The sequence below is a fragment of the Chrysemys picta genome, chromosome 21, assembly GCF_011386835.1.
Source record: "Chrysemys picta bellii isolate R12L10 chromosome 21, ASM1138683v2, whole genome shotgun sequence".
Lineage (NCBI taxonomy): Eukaryota > Metazoa > Chordata > Testudines > Emydidae > Chrysemys > Chrysemys picta.
This window is the reverse complement of record NC_088811.1, coordinates 12,260,459-12,276,832: the sequence shown is the minus strand read 5'-3', so window position 1 is coordinate 12,276,832 and position 16,374 is coordinate 12,260,459. Positions and strand designations below refer to the sequence as shown.

At 55.4% G+C, this 16,374-nt stretch overlaps 1 protein-coding gene across 4 annotated transcripts in view; it reads right to left on the bottom strand.

Annotated features, from left to right (window-relative positions):
* Positions 1-10,656: 10,656 nt before the first annotated feature.
* Positions 10,657-16,374, bottom strand: part of DISP3 (dispatched RND transporter family member 3) — a 64,797-nt gene continuing 59,079 nt past the window's right edge. For all 4 annotated transcript variants that reach the window (XM_065575366.1, XM_065575367.1, XM_008167227.4 and 1 more), the window contains 5 exons: positions 15,773-15,918; positions 14,900-15,059; positions 14,288-14,401; positions 12,284-12,450; positions 10,657-11,108 (listed from right to left, as the gene is read on the bottom strand). In XM_065575366.1, coding sequence (XP_065431438.1) covers positions 10,746-11,108; positions 12,284-12,450; positions 14,288-14,401; positions 14,900-15,059; positions 15,773-15,918 — 950 coding nt within the window. In that variant the 3' untranslated portion in view covers positions 10,657-10,745. The remainder of the gene's footprint in view (positions 11,109-12,283; positions 12,451-14,287; positions 14,402-14,899; positions 15,060-15,772; positions 15,919-16,374) is intronic.

Genomic DNA, 16,374 nt, shown 5'->3' with positions numbered 1-16,374 from the left:
CAGGCCAGCCCTGGGTTTGGCTCCTCCCACCACCTGCAGCAAGGCAGGCCCACCTCGTTAAAGGCACCACACTCTTATTCAGCAGGGCAGAGTCACTTCCCCTTTTATCATAAATCCACCTCCCATTCAGCTCACTGGGACTTTCCTCTATGGGCCTCAGGGGGAGGGAGCAGGCAGGTAGGTTTCCCCTACAGAAGCCAATGACTTTGGGGCACCATCCTGTGTACAGAATTGAGACACTTCTCCTGTGTTGGGCACCATGGGCTCCTCATGATGACACAGCCGTGTCTGTGGGCCTCCGGCTCTGTTACAAGCACTTTCCTGCTGCAGGACAGCGTGTTAGAAGAGAAAGGGTATAGCGGAAGGGGGGCTGGGTTCACCCAGGTCTTTGGCACTGTGCATCGTTAGAGCGAGTTAGTTGTCCTGGCCGGACAATGACTGACACACACGCCAACGCTAAGGCTCATTATCCCCGTGACACCCTCGTCAGCCCCACGGGACAGCCGGTCACTTGGTGAAGGAGTGACCTTCCCTCCAAGACTCCCACCCCAATCCAGTCCTCCTCCTGGTCGGAGCATGCCCATAGGAGCCGGCTGTCCTGGTCTGCTGGTATTTCCTGCCCTGAAGGGTTTGCTTCTCATCGTCAGGAAGGCAGCAGGGGCAGACAGCTGAGTGAACTCCCTGCCCTCCGCTATGCTACACTCCCCAGACCAACGAACGCCCACCCCTAGAACTACGTCTATGCGGCAGATGAACTCAGGTGACTGGCACCTGAGGCAGCCTAGACCAGGTGTGTGTGAGCAGCCCCACTGCAAAGCTCTACCCCCTTCTCTGAGTCCTCTCAGGTTCTATGCTCCCCTGTGACTGCCTGGGGGCATTTCCCATAGTGCTTTGTGCTGAGACGCGCTAGGATTCTTTCTCTGTTGATTGTGAGAGCTGTTCTTTCACCACCGGGGGACTGTGGGGATGCACTGGAGGACTATTAGCAGTGGAGTGAGTTAGCCTGCATCCTCACTGCAAAATGGCGGGGGGGGGGGAGGGGAGAAGCATGGTCCAGACAGAGTTAAACAGCGCCTAGGCTCTAACCCCCCACCCCCAAAGCCAGGTAAACTACCCTGGGCTTAAAGCACCTCCAAACCCAGGTATAAGGTTTCTGTGTGTCAACAGAGCGGGGCGTTCCCTCATATTCATAAACCCCAGTAAGAGCTCAGGGTAACTCTGCAATGCAGCCGTGCCCTATTCTCATCCTGCCAGGGAAAGGGGCATTGCTGAGTTCACTGGATACAGAGTCTGGGGGTTTCAGTCCCACTCTGAAAGTCAGGAGATCTGGGCTGTGGGCCAAGCTTTGGCATGTCAGACAAGTCACTTGAGCTCTTTGTGTGCCTCAGTTTCCCCCTTTGAAAGGGGAGAATATCCACTTCCCAGATGGGGCTGTGACGCCGTACTGGGGTTCAGACAGTGCTTGGAGATTGTTGGATGAAACTAGTGGCTGCTGTTGTGCTCCGTGTTAGATTGTAATGAGCTGGGTGAAACCTTGTAATGGGCTGTTAAAACCTCATCTAAACTGATGTGGGAATGGGTCTTCCACTTAAGGTAGTTGTAAGAGACAGTTAAGGGGCCACACCTAAAATGCGGCCTAGTGGGGTGTGTCTACACAGCAATTAGACATTTGCAGCTGGCCTGTGCCAGCCAACTCGGACTCGCAGGGCTCAGGCGCCGGGGTTGCTTCATTGCTGTGTAGGATTCCAAACTCCGGCTTGACCCCTGGGCTCTAGGACCCTGCGAGGTGGGAGGGTCCCAACGCTCAGGCTCCAGCCAGAGCCCACAAGTCCACACAGCAATGAAACAGCCCCGCAGGCCCAGCCCTGCTAGCCCAAGTCGGCTGGCAAGGGCCAGACATGGGTTTTTCTTTGCCGTGCAGACATACCCATGGAGACGGCCTAGAAACTAGCACCATTGGGACCACATGTGGGTGGGTGACCGTGTCTGAGAGAACTCACAGAAACCGAGAAATGAGAAGACGAGAGGCAGGAGCCGGGGAGCGCGCTGTGACCCTGGAGAAAACAAGGGCGAGCGCTTTGGAGTCTGGTGTTGGCTGGAGCGGCTTGGGGGCTGTAAGCGAAGACCCTGCTCCTTTTGATCTTGGTTTCTTCTCCATTCAGAGACACGGGACTTTTGCACATTCCTTCTAACTGAACAAGATCGCCTCAAAGAAAATACCAGACGCCATCGATTTCTCCTTCCCACCGGAACGTCCCCAGGGCCCCGAACTTTGACTAGATGCTCAGGTCAAAAAGGAGTGACAATATTTTACTTCCTTTTGAGGAGATGGACGATTTTGGGATGAACGTGAATGTTAATGAGAGAAGAAGCCAAGGCTGCACCATGTGCTCATGACCAGCATTTCTTCAGCAGGTAACGGGGTAATAAAACACTGTGGACAGCAGCAGACAAGCTCACCACTATCCTCCTATGAGACGACTCCCCTCACTATATAAGATGGTCATCAGCCACCCTTAAGGACCTAGGAGGCCTGTCTTTTCTTACCAAGATCCTCAACTGTGGTTAAATGCTCTCCACCCGCCCACCCAGCACAATCTGTAGGGAATTATAGCCAGCTATGGAGCGTGGCAACCAATATCAGGCCCTGATTCATAGACTTTAAGGCCAGAAGGGACCATCGTCATCAGCTAATCTGACCTCCTGCACATCACAGGGTACAGAACCTCACCCTCCCACTCCTGTAATGGGCTCAGAACCTCTGGCTGAGATGCTGAAGGCCTCAGATCTAGATCTTGTGTTGATGCTCATGGAGCCACTCACCCGAGTGCAACAGGAGCACTGTGTGGGTGTGAAACACCAGTAAATCAGAGGGCACTCTGGCATGCACGTCGCACTGGTGTAAATGGTGACACAACAGGCAGGGCACTGGAGAATCTGGTCCAGAGTCTTTTGAATTTTTCTGAGAGCTTTTAAAAGGTCCCCAGCTATCTCCAAACGGTGGTGCAAGCCCTGAGACAGACCAACCGAGGCACCTGTGTGAATGTCAAAATCTTTTATTTACAACAGTCTCCAAAAGTCAAGGAACACCGAAAGTAGTGCGGGCAGGAGAGGACCTACAAAAGTAACGTGGGTACATGACATCGGGGATTGTGCTATGTCACTCGGAGAGCCAGCGCTCTCACGTCTGCACATGACGGGAAAGGCGCCGCGGCCCAGCCCTCTGCCCTTGCTACCCTCAGCTCTCAGCCCACCCACTCCCACTAGCTCTTTCCCCACTCTTCCATTTCCCAAAGCCATCCCTTCCTTCCAGTCTCTGCCCACCCACCTCCAAGTTGTGTGAACTCCCTGCCTGGCTCTCACCCTCCCACCTTCCTGCCCCATCACCGCTCCACCGGCCCAGCTCGCTCAGCCTCCCGCTCCCCTCTTTGCCCTCCCAGCAGCCTTCCTGCCAGGACGGAATCGCTACACTGCCCAGGTGCAGCGGAGGGGGAGAATGGGACCCTAGGCAGGACAGCTGCCTACTCACAATGGAGAGAGACCAGATCTTGATGGACACTTGCCCCCAGGCAGCAGAGGCAGTGCTGAACCTAACCCGGGGCAGATGGGGAGTTAGCTGAGGTACCCCCACCCCACCCCACCACAGCCTTACCAAGGGCCCTAGCTCTGTGGCATTCAGGCTCCATGCTCTGCGCTGATTGAAACGTGTGAGTGGAGGTGTAAATGCTACCCCCTGGGAGGAGGGATTTTAAAAGGACTAACCAGGAGGCGTTGAGTTTGCCCTGCTTGGCTGTAAATCCATCGGCAAGGCTAAGCTGCAGGAGAGGGCGGGAGGAGTTAGGTCGGTTGTCGGGATAAATAACAGGCCTTGTATAGCCTTCCAGGAGAGCAGGGTTCTCCAGCAAGAAAATGAAGGGCCAGAAAAGTCTCTTTGGAAACCAACCATGCCAATCTGGCTCCAATACAGCCGAGGTTCGGGGCCCCCAAGAGTGACCGTCTCGTCCTCCCCCTCCCTTGGCTGTTGGCCTGTTCCCCTCTCCCCCTACCCAGCAAATGCTGCCGTTTTTTCCATTCCTTTTTCCTACAGTTAATTTTCAAGCTGGCTTTACGGCATCTGCTGTGCCCTATGCCCCACGGGATAGGGCCAGCGCCCGGGGCAGTGCTCACTGACCGGCCAGGGGAACCCTCTCGAAGAGACTTCAAGCTCCATGACTCTTACAGGCTGAACCTGCCACAAAAGGAGGGCAACTTTAATATGGGTACGTCTCACCTGGATCTGGGCTGAGACCATCAGCTCATTGCAGAGACCAGCATGTTGCGCAAGGGAGGCAGTGCAGGCAATGCACCGGACAAGGAGTGAGCTCACGGTCCGATTCCCAGCTTTGCCACTAGTGTAGGACCTGGAGTAAGTCACTTGCCCTCAATTTCCCCTGTCCCCCTCCCCCATTCAACACAGACCGTAAGCTCTTTGAGGCAGGCACTGCCTCCTACTGTGTGTCCGTACAGCACCTAGCACGGTGGGGTCCTGACCTGCCTCGGGGACTCTTGGTAGCACAAACAACGGTCACATTCGTATTGTACACAGTACAGGTGCCGCTGTAAAACCAACAACGAATAGCAACACCCTTCGATCCCCACCTACGGCCAAGTGGTGGGAGGCTCCTGCTTAGAGCTGGGGAGGAACTGGGTTTTCCAGGAGATTCCATGCTTTTGGAAGGGTTTTCCAGGCCGAAACGTAATGAAAACACCCAATTTTGAAATTTTCCCACAAAACAAAATTCTGAACAAAAATTCATTTTGGGTCAATGGACACGTTTCATTTCGGGAACGTCTAAACGTTTTGTTCCAATTATTTAAGGTTTTTTTGTATTCCATCATCTAACATTTTTAAAAATTGCTTTGAAACGGAAAAATCAAAATGGTCCGGACTGCAATGGTTGAAACAGGGCATGTGCGCCGTGGCAGAAGGCCCCCTTCTGATTTTTGTTTTAAACACAGTTTTGTCAAAAACAAACCCCACAACCACATTTCTAGGAAACATTTTGCCTTGGACAATCCAGTGAAAATCGTTCCACCAGCAAATTCCCAACCAGTTCTCTCACTGATCCCCTGAACCAGCTAATCCCCATCTCCTCAGCAACTAGACCAGAACTCACAAGTCCATGCGACACAGGTAATGCTGCATGACAAATAGTTCAGTCTCAGGCTTAGTGTAGGAATCAAGTGGTTTAAAAGCCATGACAGAGTTAATGAACCTGCAACATCAGTTTACTCCCAGAAAGCCAGGATTTGCCTGCGCGCTGATGTTGTGTGTCCCCAGCACCAGTTTGCGTTTTTCTATGGGGTGCGGTTGTTCAGTAGTGGTTTGGGTTCAAACATGGTGTGTTGGTGTAGATGTTGTGTGTGGTCCCTTGCGTCGGACTAATCTGTTGGAATCCTTCCGAGCAGGAATTTGGGTCTTTCTGTGTGTTAGTACAGTGCCTAGCACACGCGGCCCGGATCCTGACTAGGTCAGACAATCAGGGCTGGCTCCAGGCACCAGCCCACCAAGCTTGTGCTTGGGGCAGCACCTGGAGGGGGGCTCGCCGCCCTCCCCCCGGCGCTCTGGCCGCCCCCCCCCCGGCGCCCTCCCCCCGGCCGCCGGGGGGAGAGCGGAGCCCCGGCTGGGGCTCGCCGCCCTCCCCCCCCGCGCCCTCCCCCTGGCCGCCGGGGGGAGAGCGGAGCCCCCGCCGGGGCTCGCCGCCCTCCCCTCAGGGCTCCGGCCGCCCTCCCCCCCCGCGGGAGGGGGGGGCGGCCGGCGGCTTTTTTGCCTGGGGCGGCAAAAAAGCCAGAGCCGGCCCTGCAGACAATATCAACAGGAACTACACTTGAGCTTAGCCCCCCCAGCCTTTTGCCACCACAGTGCTGTTAAATACAGGTCCCCTCCTTTGCCCTGCTATTCCATGCGCTCTCTCAGGGTTTGCCCCCACCACCCTTGCTTGCATTGTGCAGTGACCCACGCCAAGAGCTTGCCTATCGCTTTCAGAGCCGGGCAGGAATTTTTTGGACAAAATGGCTTTGCATCAGAAAATGCCAATTTGGCAACACCTAAAGTTTTTGCAGGAACAGGCCAGTTTCACCAGGAAAGATTTCTCAGGTCCAGGGGGGAATTTCTGGTGAGAGATGGAGTGAGCGAAACCCTCCCCCCAGAATAGCCAATCAGCTTGTGGTCAGGGCATTCTCCTGGGAGACCCCGGTTCAAGTCCCCGAGCTTTGTCCAGTTGGAGCTGTTCCACTTTGTAAGTGATTCAGTCTTCCTGGGGCCCCAGAGAGAGACTGACCCTGTAGCCCACTGGCTTTGGCACTCACCTGGGATGTGGGAAATCTCAAAGTTTTGCAGGATGGGAAAAACCATTTCCTGCCCAGCTCTAATCGATTTCAACGGGACGCCTCATTCGGGCGGTGGTCGATGACCAGTCGGGCAGTGTGAGAGAGATGAACCCGGACTAGGCTACACTTTCCCAGCCAGATTACAGGGATAGGACCCCAACGGAGCCTCTTTTCAGATGCAGGCTACAGCGGAGCCGTTAGGGGAGACAGGTGAAGATTGGGAGGGGCTGATTTAGACACATCTGCTGAAGGGCTGCTACCACCAGCCGGTTCTTGGTTCCCAGCGCTATGAGCAGCTGGTTCAGGGCTCCAAGTCCCACTATGGCAGCATCAGACCCACCTTTGCATTTGCTCAAGCAAACGGGTCATTATCTAATCTGGAGACTGTGTTGTTGTTACAGGAAATAAGGCCAAAGCAAACCCTGGCTCCCTGGGGCCAAGCGTGCACGTTTGCCAGTGAGGGGCCCTCTCCTCAGACTCTTGGGGAGAGGTGGAGGGTCTGAAGCACCTTTAGGGTGGTTTGGTCCCGCTCCATTATACATTCAGGGTGGTATTTGCTAAAGGAGCCATCAGCCCAGTGATCTGTGCATCCTAGAGGCAGCCAGCAGGCAGGGTCATCAGCAGGTGAGAGGAGCCGACAGCTCTTTACAGGCAGCCCTTGGGGGAGACCTGGCCGGGGTGTTGCTAAGAGACAGCAACCTTTGAAACTCACATCCTCTCACCAAACCCGCCATGTTCTCCTTTCAGGTACCTGATGGCCAGGGGGCTGCTGGATAAAAGTGAGAGGGGGCTGGGACGTTGCAGCTGGGCCCCTAAGGGAAGAGCTGCTAAAAGCAGGTTGATATGTGAAGTTAAATGTTCATATCACCAAGTTTCGGGGGGTGGGAGGGATTAGAGGAGAGGAGCTGTGTTCTCTAGTGGATAGAGCACTGGCCTGGGGAGTCAGGAGACCTGCATTCTATTCCTGGCTCTGCCACTGGTCTGCTGGGTGACCTTGGGCAAGTCACTTTCACCTCTTTGTGCCTCAGTTTCCCCCCATGCTGGGTCTTGCCCCATAGATGGATCTCTCTGTGGTAGGTTTTGCCTCTCACTGTGCATTTATACAGCACCTGGCACAAGGGGGCCTCACTCTCTCCACTTTCTAACTGATTCTGCTCTTTGCTTTCACTTCCCCCTCCCTGTCTAACACCTTCCAAAACCACAAGCAGAACATCACGTCCTGCGCCTGACGCTAGCCAAACCCCATTCCCCTACTAGAGCTGGGATGGGGAGAGAGAAACAATGGGAACCCCTCTGCAGCCAGGCCCCACCACTCAGGAGGACAGCCCCAAGGGGTGTCCATAAATTAATTACATACATTTTTTGGGTCATTTTCAAGACCTGCCCCCCCTTTGTGACACTGAAACAATCCCCCAAAGTTAAGCGCCTACCCACCCACCCACCCACCCCAATGCATTGCATAATTTATGGACAGCCCCTAATCCTGCTAGGTCCTGAGTGCCTTCCAACTGCTAAACTGCAGTGGGAGTTGAGGACACGTGGCAACCCCCCCCCAGGGGAACCCAGCACCTCACCAGATTGGACCCAAGAGATATAAAAGGTTTCCAGCTGCTTTGTTTCGCCTCCCGGGCATGGCTGAGCTGGCGATCCCAGCATGCAGTTCCCGGCCCCTGGAGGGGGCAGGACTTACACCAGAAGTCTTTGTATATGCAGCAAAAAAAGAAAGAACCCCCTGGGCTCGCATTCGCTCTAATGCACAGTTGGCAGGGCTAGACACAGATCTCTGTCCTAACCCAGGCACTCCAATCCTTCCCATCACACACAGCGGGAGTGACTTTCTCCAGGGGCGCTCTCTCTCTCTCTCTCTCTCCCTCACACACTCACACAGCCCCTTTTCCTCTTGTCCGTCTGTTGACCTGGAAACAAACAGCAGCTTTAATCTGCCTCCGGAGGCTGAAGCATTTGCTCAGTTCAAGACCCGCCATCGCTTTGGTGATGCTGTTCGGTTCCATCTACACTCACGCTCTGCCGGTGTCACAGCCACACACCCTGTACCCCAGCCACGCTGCCACCGGTGCTCAGTGCAACCAAGTGCCACGCCGGGGGGCTGGCGAATTCATCTCAACGTTGGGATGTCAGAGCAAGCTGGTGCTCAGAAATCAGGGGACATAGGGCTCTGCAGGCCCATGGAGAAGCCCGGGTCAGAGACACAAACCTGCCCCTGCTGCAGTCTGAGCTAATGGGGAATGACTAATGGGCCCAGGATTCATCGAATGCCAAAGCAGCTGTGGCAGGAAGGGACAAAAGGAAAACCCTGGGCCTGATTCTGCTCTCACACCAGCATGACTTCTCTGCCGGCAGTAGAGTTGCTCCTAATTTCCCCCGGCCTCAGGACCACTGACAGGTTGCGTTCAGAGCTGGGCTACATCCGAGCATGCGGGTCCCTCCCGAGCCACACAGGAGACAATCTGGTAGCTGAATTTACAGGGGGTGGAAGGGATGAAGGAGAGGAGCCCTCCCCCCGCTCTCGTTCAAGCCAACACCCTGGTAAGGTCTGGTCCTGAATCCGGTTTCCCAGGGAAAATCCTGCACCTCAAAAGGCGCCAATAAATGCACAAAGTGAATTTATCATGGACTCTGCCAGGGACCTGAGCTGGGGACACTAACCCGAGCAAAAGCAGGTGCTGAGCTCAGCGGCGTGGTCGCCGGCCCAGGCAGCGAATGGGGGGATGGAGAGATCTAATCCCACTAGGCGCTTACAGTTTAAAAAGGGGCCATTCAATCCAGCTAGCAAACCCGCATCCACCGGGGATTCAGTATCCGCAAACAAATGATGAGCCCAGCCCCACTCCTGCTGCCGCGTCTCCTGGTAAATAATGTTTAATGCCGATCCCACTGCGCCTGACCCACGCCCCTTCTGCCGGGGAACAGATGTGCCGCATATCAATGCCCACACTTAGTTATTTCCATTTTAAGAATATGATGGAATCAGTGATGCCTAAAATGTACTCGTTAATGGCGCCACTTTGCAATTTCATTCTACTTTAATATAAACCATCTGCTCCAAGCCGGCAGCTGCACCAAAGCACATAGGATGAGGCCCCTCCCCCCCGTTTATCAATGGGATGGGGGCTACCCGTGGCAGAGGCCTGTGCGGTGGGGTTGAAGGCCCAAGGGTCTCTCCCCAGTGGCGGCAGCAGGAGGGGGTGTTACACATGCCGAGCGGCGCAGGGGAGGAGTGGTAGGAATCGTGGGTGCTGGCTGTTGTTACTGCCTTAGCCCGACTGCTGGGATTGGAGAGAGACGGAGCAGTCACTGCATTGCTGACTGTACATACGCTCACGCGCTAACTGCACCGTGCTATGGAGGGAGACGGGAGCACCGGCCCATCCGTTAGAGCTGCGTTTAGGACAGTGGGGCGAGCTCTGCAGTGCCCCCAGTGAAGAGGGGAAGATGCTACCTGCCGCCAACCCCATGCCAGTGCCCTGGAGCGGCTCACTTGACAAAATGAACCTGGGGCACAGAGGTGAGGATGGGTCAGAGTGGACATCGCGGGCTCAGTGGGGAGGCAAAGAGAGGGGGTGGGAGCAGGTACAAGCAGATGACCCTGTGGGCTTCACCTTAGCACCAGGACAGGGGAACGTGCCCATAAAGTATCCGGCAAACTCAGCACACAACACGGTCAGGAAAAGGGACCCCTAAACCCCGCTGAGCTCTCGGCTCTGGGACTGCACCTGAAAAGGATGCACGAGCAGCTGCATCCAGCCAAACCAGACAGACAGATAACTCCAAAGCAACAAGCGAGTTCAGCCAAGAACTCCCACGATAGACAACTCGGCTGTGCACATTCTAGATCCCCACAGGCTGGGGCGCGGACCAGTGGCAGCAGGAGCTTCCTCGGGAATCACTGACCCTTGGACAGCCTCAACGGACTTTCCCCAACGCCCCCAAAACCCCCTCGACCCTCCGCGGGCATAAATCAGCAGACGTAGATTACCCCAGCCAAGGATCGGGCCCAGGGGATGAAACTCACAAGGCCTGCCTCTCCCTTAAGTCCTATTTTGAAGGCCTAAGTGGAGCGTCTGTGGTGGCGCATACATCATGGGGGTGTCATACAGGGGGCGGGTGCCAGGGTCTCCACTCATTAACGAACAAGGAGGAGGTGGCTGTGAGTCACTGAGGCCCTGGTGCACTGTCAGTCCATCCATCCATCACTGCCAAAATAAATACGAGTTTAGAGCAAAACCCAGTAGAAAATAAAGTGCCTCTGGAGTTGAAAAAACGTCCGGAAAAAGGATTTTTTTTTTCATTTTTACAAAAAATATCCTTTAAAAAAAATAGGGAGAAAGAGAGACGGAGGCAGCCCAGTGCGGGGACTACAGGGATGTCCCGTTGGGGAGGGGGATCTTCACGCCACTCTGCAGCAGGGCCAGGCAGACGCACAGCCCCAGGACACCGGCCAGGAGAACGCCCACCAGGGCCTTGAGGAAGGAAGTCCTGCTGCGGGTGAAGGTGCTGGGCCCCAGGACGCCCAGCAGGGCAGTGCTCACAGTCAGGGTGTACAGGATGGAGACGCCCGTGTTGAGGGCCACGATCTTCCCGAATTTGGCAAAGGGGGCGATGATGCAGAAGAAGAGCGGGACGGTGGCGATCACCGTGGTGACAGCGCTGGAGACGATGGCCACGCCCACGTGCCGGACGGCTTCGATCGTCCTCCACTGGCGGCAGGAGGTGGGGTCCTGGCAGGGCAGATGGCGGCATTAATGGGCAGCGGGTGCTTGCACCCAGAAGGCACGGGAGGGCTGGGGCCTCGTCTACATGGGGTCTTTAGTTAGGGAGACCAGATGTCCCGATTTCATAGGGACAGTCCCGATTTTTGGGTCTTTTTCTTATATAGGCTCCTATTACCCCCCACCCCCATCCCGATTTTTCACATTTGCTGCCTGGTCACCCTATTTTTAGCCCCCGGCGCAGCTGCAAGCAGTGCAGTGCGAGCCCCTCGTGCGGAGGTGCTCTCAGAGTAAGTGGTACCCGTGCAGCCCCCGTACAGATCGCACGGGACTGGTGCGAGTCCGATGCTGACAGCCTGCACCCGGGGTTACAATCCCAGCAAAGCCAAGACCTGTAAAGCAGCGTCTGGTCTCCGCTACCCCAGTGTCAATGTGGAGGGACTCCCCTGAAGCCAGCGGAGTTACTCCAGTTTGAGGGATGTAACTCTGACCCTTGCATTGTAGATTCCCCAATGCCTGGAATGGGGACAGTGTGCACGGGGCCAAAGATGCAGTAGAGGCACCTCCTGGCCCTTCAGCTGTCCTGCCCGAAGGAGCATGGCCAAGCGCAGCGAGGCACAGCATTCAGGGGGTGTCTACATTGCAATACAAGACCCACAGCAGCGAGCCTCAGAGCCCTGGCCAACTGCCTCGCGCTCGCAGGGCTAAAACCAGCAGCGTAGAGACCTTCCCCCTTCCCTGGGCTTCAGCCCGAACCCGAACAGCTCGGCTGCTATTCTAGCCCCGCAGCCTGAGCCAGTCGTCCTGGCCTCGGAGCCTTGGTGCTGCAGTGTTTTGGCTGCACGATAGACGTACCCGTAGCGGGAGGGGAAGAGACGGGTGCCCCTGGACTCCAGTGACCACCCCAGCGTGGGGACTGTCTTCATAAGGGCAAAGTACTAGGGAGGGGCCAGTCACGGGGACACAGGCCCCGGCTCAGAACCATCACTCTGCCAGCCGCAGCTCAGCGGAGTCCTGTGTCAAAGCCCGGGGGTGCAGCCTGGGACCCAGGGAGCTCCTCTGGGGCTGATGGGGGAAAGGAATCCCCCAAAGAGGATGTAGCTGCGTTGCTGCTTGCCCCCTGCCGTGGCCCGGCTCCACGTGCCCTCACATCAGCGTGAGGAAGAGGCCGGGGTGGAACTCACCTCTGCCTGGTGAAGGGGCAAGTTCTCCCCCGCCAGCAGGTAGCCCTCCACCAGGTGCACGCAGTAATCTACGGAGGAGCCGACGAGGATGGAGAGAGAAATCGCCTCCACGGCTCCCATTTCCCAGCCGGACCAGTACATGATGGTCACCACCAGGCAGACGACCCCTGCACAGAGAGAGGGGAACAGCAAGCGAAGTCGGGCTTCAGGCTAGATCAAGCCTGGGCTCTCTGGACAGGGAGCATCAATCCAAGCAGCTTCACTGAAGCCAATGAAGCAGCGACAGCCCTGTGCACAGTCGTCGACCGCAGGGCGTCCCAGCCAGCCGATCCCTTCCTCCCCGCATCAGATGGAGAGAGACCCCGAACCAGAACTGGGCACTCTGCCCTCCTCCCGTAGCAGACGTTTTCCGAGAGTCTGGACGTTCTTACCGTTGGGATGGAAAGTCAACATCTCGAAAACATTCATCAATCAAAAAGCCCCAGACCTTTCCCATTTCTGCCGATTGACAGATTTGATTTTGATTTTCACCTTTTTTCCCCCCGGTCTAATTATCTTAAATTTCAAAACAAAAAGTCCTTTCAAACCAGAAAACTGGGAATGTCTCATTTTTGATGATTTTTTCAAGTGGGGAGAGCCTCCGACACGGACCTGGTTCCACAAACAGTTTCTGTTTCTAAGAATCTGTATTTGTTTGGTGAAAAACGATTTGCTGAAAAATTCCCAAGCAGCTCTGCTGAGAACCTAGGGGTGGAGCTTCCAAATTACGCTCAGATTGTGAGTCGCTCGGATTTGTGAGTCGCTCAGATACGAGAGTGATTGGGGACTGTATGAGAGAGAGAGACCGACTGACTGTGTATAGGGATATACAGACTGACCGACCACTGTCGGTGGTTCTCAACCTTTCCAGAGAACTGTACCCCTGGCAGGAATCTGATTTGTCTTGCGTATCCCCAAGTTTCACCTCACTTAAAAACCACTTGCTTACAAAATCAGACATCAAAATTCAAAAGTGTCCCAGCACACAATTACTGAACAACTGCTCATGTTCTCACTGTTACCATATAATTATCAAATAAATCAATTGGAATATAAATATTGTACTTCCCTTTCAGTGTATGGTATAAACAAGCCATTGTCTGTATGGAATTTTAGTTTGTACTGACTTCGCTAGCGCTTTTTCTGTAGCCTGTTGTAAAACTAGGCAAATCTCTAGATGAGTTGATGTATCCCCTGGAAGACCTCCGAGTGCCCCCGGGGGTACGTGTACCCCTGGTTGAGAACCACTGATCGACAGTAACCTTTGGCGACGAAGCACAGCCCAAAAGGGAGGGGGGGAGCACCCATGTTACAAAACCCCCTTGATTTGCTTGTCTGAGTTCTGCATGTGTTTGGTTTCTAGAAGAAAGTGATGTTTATTTGTGAGTCATGAGTGGGAGACTAAATCATTTTCAAATGATAGATTTGCTTTTTAAAAAGGGAAGTTTAGCAACATGCTCAGTCCATAATATGGTCAAATCACCAGCCAGGCAGAGGCAGGCTATTTACAAATGTGTTTAAAACACTAACGAACTCACTAAAATATTCTGTGTTTATAATCCCCCACTGAGGATCTTTGGAAAGGAGAGTGATTGCTATTCAGAGCACATGGGCCTTAATCACATTATTATACACCAGAGGCAGGGCTGGCGTTTGGGTAGCTAAAACCCTTATTTAAACCAATAGAGGAGATTGTGTAGAGAAAACGTTCCAGAAAGTAGACAGGAAAAAAAAAAATCTACTTTCAAGCTGGGGACCCTTTGCAAACGCGGCTCCTGAGTCCCTTCCCACCCACTCCCAGGGCAATCAGGAGTGAGGCCAGGGCCCATTGGAGTCACTCTGCTGTAAATCAGCAGTGACTCCAGAGCAGGCAATAGGAGCACAGCAGTGTAAACGAGAAGAGAATCAAGCCCTGTACGATTCCTGCTGGCAATGGGAAGTTGAAGACCTCTGGGGGTGTCTTACCTAAGATACTGAGCAGCACCGGCAGCAGGAGGAGAAGGTGGGTGGTGAACACGGCGACTGCAGCCACGCAGATAACCAGCGAGAGGAGGAGACCGTACAGGGCGCTCTGCACACCTGGAAGAGAGCAAGTGGCCTGGCTCCAGCCTCGGACTGCAGCAACGGCTGCACTCCCAGCTGAGCTGAGCTGAGCAGGGCGTGGCTATGGGGCAAATCACCCAGCTGGGAACTAACTCCAGCTGGGGCAAACGTGACGGGGAGGATGTAGGGAATGGGGAAATGGAGTGGGAGTCAGGGGAGCCAAGTTCTACCCCTGCTCTGCCACTGACTGGCTGGGTGAGCGTGAGCAAATCGCTTCTCCTCTCCAGGCCTCGGTTTCCCCTCCCAGCCTGGTTCTGTCTTGTCTCTTTAGCCTGTGGGCTCCTCGGGGCAGTGAGCATCTGGACAGGTGTTCGTACAGCCCCCAGCACGATAGCTGCCTGATCTTGGCTGGGGCCTGGGGCTGCTCCCACAACACACGAGAATAAGAAGGAAGTTGGGGTGAAGATCAATGACCAAGCCAGGGTGACAGGAGGGCGGGGTGACGGGGAGGGGATAGGTGCTGAAGCCCCCTACCTATGATCTCCATGAAGATTTGCTTCCAGTGCTCGCAGGTCTGGAAGCCGTGCCGGAGAGCGGAGCTGTCAGGGAAGAGCTGGAGCTGCTGCTGCAAGAAAGTTTCCCACTTCAGGTAGTCGGAGTAGGTCTGGAAGGAAGACTTGCCCTTGTAGGTCGTCTGCACGGAAGCAAATGGGCCGGTCCTTAGAGTCGCTAACACAACCCCACCATCTCCCATTCACACCTACCCGCCCCAGCTCTCCTCACTCATCCGGGGACCCACTCAGCTGCCCTGCTCCGGAGCCCAGGAGGAAGAGCAGGTGTATTCGTCTGCAGGACGCCTGCTCCGTGCACGCCCGACAGCCAAACCAAGGGCACCGCAAAGCCAGTGCCAGCCAGCCCGTCTGATGGGCCAAAACCAGTGATCACAACCGCCAGGGCAGGCTCTTTAGGGCTGGGGAAGAGGCAGCTGGGTTTGCAGCTCCCAGGGGGAGTCCACAGCGCTGGCAGCTGAGAAAAACCTCGGGGATCTACGCGCCAGGCCTGCAGCCTCCCCCTTTGTCCAGGCCATTTTGTGGGCGCGAATGGTAGCAGTCAGATGCCTCTGTCATTTGCAGCCCCAAGCAGGTCGACGCCCACCTGCAGCGGGAGCACAGCTATTGGCAAGTGCAAAATGACACCTGCAGATGAAGCAGGGCTGGCGCAGCAAAGCCGAGCCTTGGAGAGAGCAGGGTTAGTACATGGACGTCTGGGAGAATCGGTGCGGAAGCCAATGACGCCATCTGGACAGCCCCTGAAACGCGGCTGCTTGCTTTCCTCCTGCACCCCCGCGTCGCGTGCTGGGGGAGCGGGTAGCAGGGGAAGGAACAGGGAACATGGAAGCGCCCTCACCGATTCAAAAGCCATGGAGATCCACTGCACCTTGCCATCCTTCACCCCCACCGCCCCGTGGGAGAGCTGCCCAGGGAGCAGGTTCGGCTCAGGGAGGTTCTTGCACTCGGGGTGCAGCATCTGCAGAAAGGAGGAGATGCTGTAGCCTGGAGAGAGAGAGAGGGGAAGAGTGGGGAGGGGCAGAGAAGACAGAGTTGCAGTTCTTGTTCATGAACAGCTGCTTCTCCTGTGACCTGCTCTCCCCGGGCTCCAGATTTGGATTCTTGGCACCACGGGGCCTGTCCCTACCAGGGGTCGAGAGCCCTCAGCTACTGCTGGCTTCAAAGGGAGCAGAGGGCATTTGGTACCTCTCAGGAGACGCTAGTCTTCCAGCAGGATGGGGTGGTAGGCCAGTGATCCCCTGTTCTCTAGGCCAGGCCCTTAGCTGATGTGGGTCCACACAGCTCGCTTGGAGTCAATGCAGTGGCATTGCATTATGCCAGCTTTTCCCCAGCTGTGAGAGGGTGGGGCTGGCCCTTAGAGATCCCTCCCGCCCCCAAAGGCAGCTCCTGAACTCTCGGTGGCATTTACATTGGGGCAGAAAGACATCGCGTCGGGTTGCA